Source organism: Rhagoletis pomonella, unplaced genomic scaffold, assembly GCF_013731165.1.
Source record: "Rhagoletis pomonella isolate Grant_MI unplaced genomic scaffold, Rhpom_1.0 Rhpom_scaffold_00006, whole genome shotgun sequence".
Classification (NCBI taxonomy): domain Eukaryota; kingdom Metazoa; phylum Arthropoda; class Insecta; order Diptera; family Tephritidae; genus Rhagoletis; species Rhagoletis pomonella.
The window spans coordinates 72,385,438-72,388,326 of NW_023458560.1; the positions used below are offsets into that span (position 1 = coordinate 72,385,438).

General features: G+C 34.2%; 1 protein-coding gene across 1 annotated transcript in view; it reads left to right on the forward strand.

Annotated features, from left to right (window-relative positions):
* The first annotated feature begins 2,371 nt into the window (after positions 1–2,371).
* The window catches only part of LOC118742096, a 1,497-nt gene continuing 979 nt past the window's right edge, over positions 2,372–2,889 (forward strand). Inside the window, exons 1-2 of the mRNA XM_036474059.1 lie at positions 2,372–2,576; positions 2,633–2,709. Of these exons, the coding sequence (XP_036329952.1) occupies positions 2,510–2,576; positions 2,633–2,709 (144 nt within the window). The 5' untranslated portion in view covers positions 2,372–2,509. The remainder of the gene's footprint in view (positions 2,577–2,632; positions 2,710–2,889) is intronic.

A 2,889-nucleotide genomic window follows, 5' to 3' on the forward strand; every position in this document is an offset into this window, starting at 1 on the left:
GCGATTGCCAAAAAGAGACAATCGCATCCGATTATGCTAACTATATATCTACATGTGTGAGAATGAGAAAACCGATTTACTGAATTTATCAGTACTGACCGACAAATTACCAAACAACTGATTGTGTCTGTAAAAATTTCGCAGAACAGCGAAGCCACGCGCATTCTTTGTGAAAACTCTGAAGCGAAAAGTTGATTTTATTTGGAAGCGGCATAGTACTCTAACTAAAAATCAAAGATAAGGGCAAAATGAAAAAAAGAGCTTTTCAAAACTCCCTAAATAAGGAAAAGAGGATTTTCGAATCCAATATTAAAAAATATAGGGAATTCGCAGAATGTGCGGGAAATGTGAAGAAAAGTGAATTCGCAAATAAAATAAAATATATTAATAGTGATTGTGCAGATAGTGAATTTCTCCTCAGGGGAGACGTCGCATCAGGCCCTGTACTGTCTGCGTCTACGGGTTCTGATTTTTCAATCAACTGTGATGGAGAAATTTTAGGGGGTGATCCAGTTGCACCATCTTTACCGTCTGGATCGTTGCGTGATCCATCTGATCTTGATCATGAATTAGAGTTTGATTCAGTCGAACCTGATCCTGAGCCTTTAGCTTCAGGATCTTTAGATAACTTAGGTTCTTAGTTTGAACAAAAAAGTGAAGAAATTAGGCTATGGGCCATTAGGAACAATGCATCTCAAAATGAATTAGACGATTTGCTTAAAACTTTGCGCAGAATAGGAGTTGAAGGTTTGCCGCTTTCGGCCAAAACTCTCCTAAATACAAGCAGACAAAAGGTTAGCGTTAAAAATATTCCCAATGGCGAGTTTTTATACATAGGTATACAGAAGTATTTTTTATCGAACTCACTCGAAAATATGGAAGAAGTCTTAATCGATGTAGGTATTGATGGCTTACAACTCTTTAAAAGTTCGAATCGAGTTTTGTGGCCCATACTTGGAGTTCTTTCAGACTTCCCTAATGTGAAACCATTTATGATCGCTTGTTTTTCCGGTTTGAAAAAACCGGAAAGCATTAATACTTTTATGGCCGATTTTTGCTCAGAAGTGACGTTTTTGAGAGAAAACGGGGTTAAAGTTGGTCAAAACCAAACATTAAAAAAGTTTAATGTTCGTTTATTTTCTTGCGATTCAGCTAGGGCGTATGTTACAGGTATTATGTCACATAATGGTAAAAATGGTTGCCCCAAATGTTGTCAGGAAGGATTGTATAGAGATAGACGGGTGTGTTTTTTGAAAACAGTTGGTCCACTTAGATCAGATATAACTTTTGAATTGAGAACTAATACCTCTCACCATGTTGCCGAATTTAAAGAAAAAAATAGCGTTTTGGAAGAAGCAGGTTTTGGAATGGTATCCCAATTTCCTCTAGATTCTATGCATTTAGTCGATTTAGGAGTCACTAGAAAATTGCTGAAACTGCTTTTAAAAAAGGCTAATATAAAAAATATAAATCAAAAAATAAAACATGTTGCTCAATTTATTCCATCTGAATTCGGTCGTGTATCTAGAAGCCTTGATGAAATAAATCATTGGAAGTCCACTTTAGGCAATTTTTGTTATACACAGGAATATTTCTTTTAAAAGATTGCATAAATAATGACTCATACTACCTTTTCTTGTTGTTGCATAGCGGTATAAGACTCCTATCAAGTGAGAAGTCGTGTAAGACAGAGGCCAACGTTGCCCAATCTCTCTTAAATGATTTCGTAAATTATTTCGGTAGCATATATGGTGATGAGTTAGTTAGCTTCAATATCCACGGCTTGCTTCATTTGTCAGATTGTGTCAAACAGTTTGGCCCTTTAGATTCCTTTTCAGCGTACAGATTCGAAAACTATATGCAGTTCCTTAAAAAACTGGTTAACAAGCCCAATCAAATTTTACAGCAAATATATTTAAGGCTCAATGAGAGACAAGGACTTAATTCTGATTTTAACAATACTTCGATTGGATCATTTCAGATAAATCCTCTTAAAGAAAAAGATTGATTTGTTTTAGTCCAAAAATTGGACCTTTGAAAGCTTTTAACATTATAAAGTCATCCGAGTCAGATAAAATTCATTGTAACGCTTTTCAGACAATAGAAAATTATTTTGAGGAACCTCTTCTTTCCGCCAGTGGTCTGGGAATAGTTTTCGCTAGTAATTTAAGTTCTGAAGTAGTTGAAGTTGCTATTGAAGACATTGACTATAAGTACTTTTGTATCCCTCACACTGGATTCCTCTCTTGCACAATTTGTTTCACGATTTTTCATACAATACCGCACATTCTGTTTGAATTAAATAAAACAAAACCATAAATTTAATAAAGTTATATAATTTTACATGAGCTTCAACGTTAGCAATCTTTTTGTTCCAAGACAGTCAGGAGCGAAATGGTAAGCGAAACCAATTTTCTTTGAGTTACAAACATGTTTGTAAATTTTTCTTGGCATAGATCTTGAATCAATAATTCAAAAGAGGTGCTACACGACCACAAATGCCAATCATATGCAGGCAACCACATCTTCACCAATGAGCCCAGAAATAGCTGAGGCACCTGCAGCATTCAATGAAGGTAATTTAAAATTTTCCGCTGAATTCAAGTTAATTAAATATTTTGTTTCATTTCAGAAATGATGGGAATGCTAAAGGAAATTTTAGAAAACCAAAAGGAGCTTGCAGCAAAGATGACGTCGTTGGAAGCCAATGTGTGTAAATGTTTTTCATACTAAATAAATTTTTTAATTAATATGTCCTATATTTTAATAAATACTTATGTTTGCAACTTATGTTTATTTATTTATTTTCAATAATTTTCATTGCAAATATAATTCAACCTACTTTTTAATATTTTTATTGAGCTTTGTACCACGATTGTTTATTAGGAA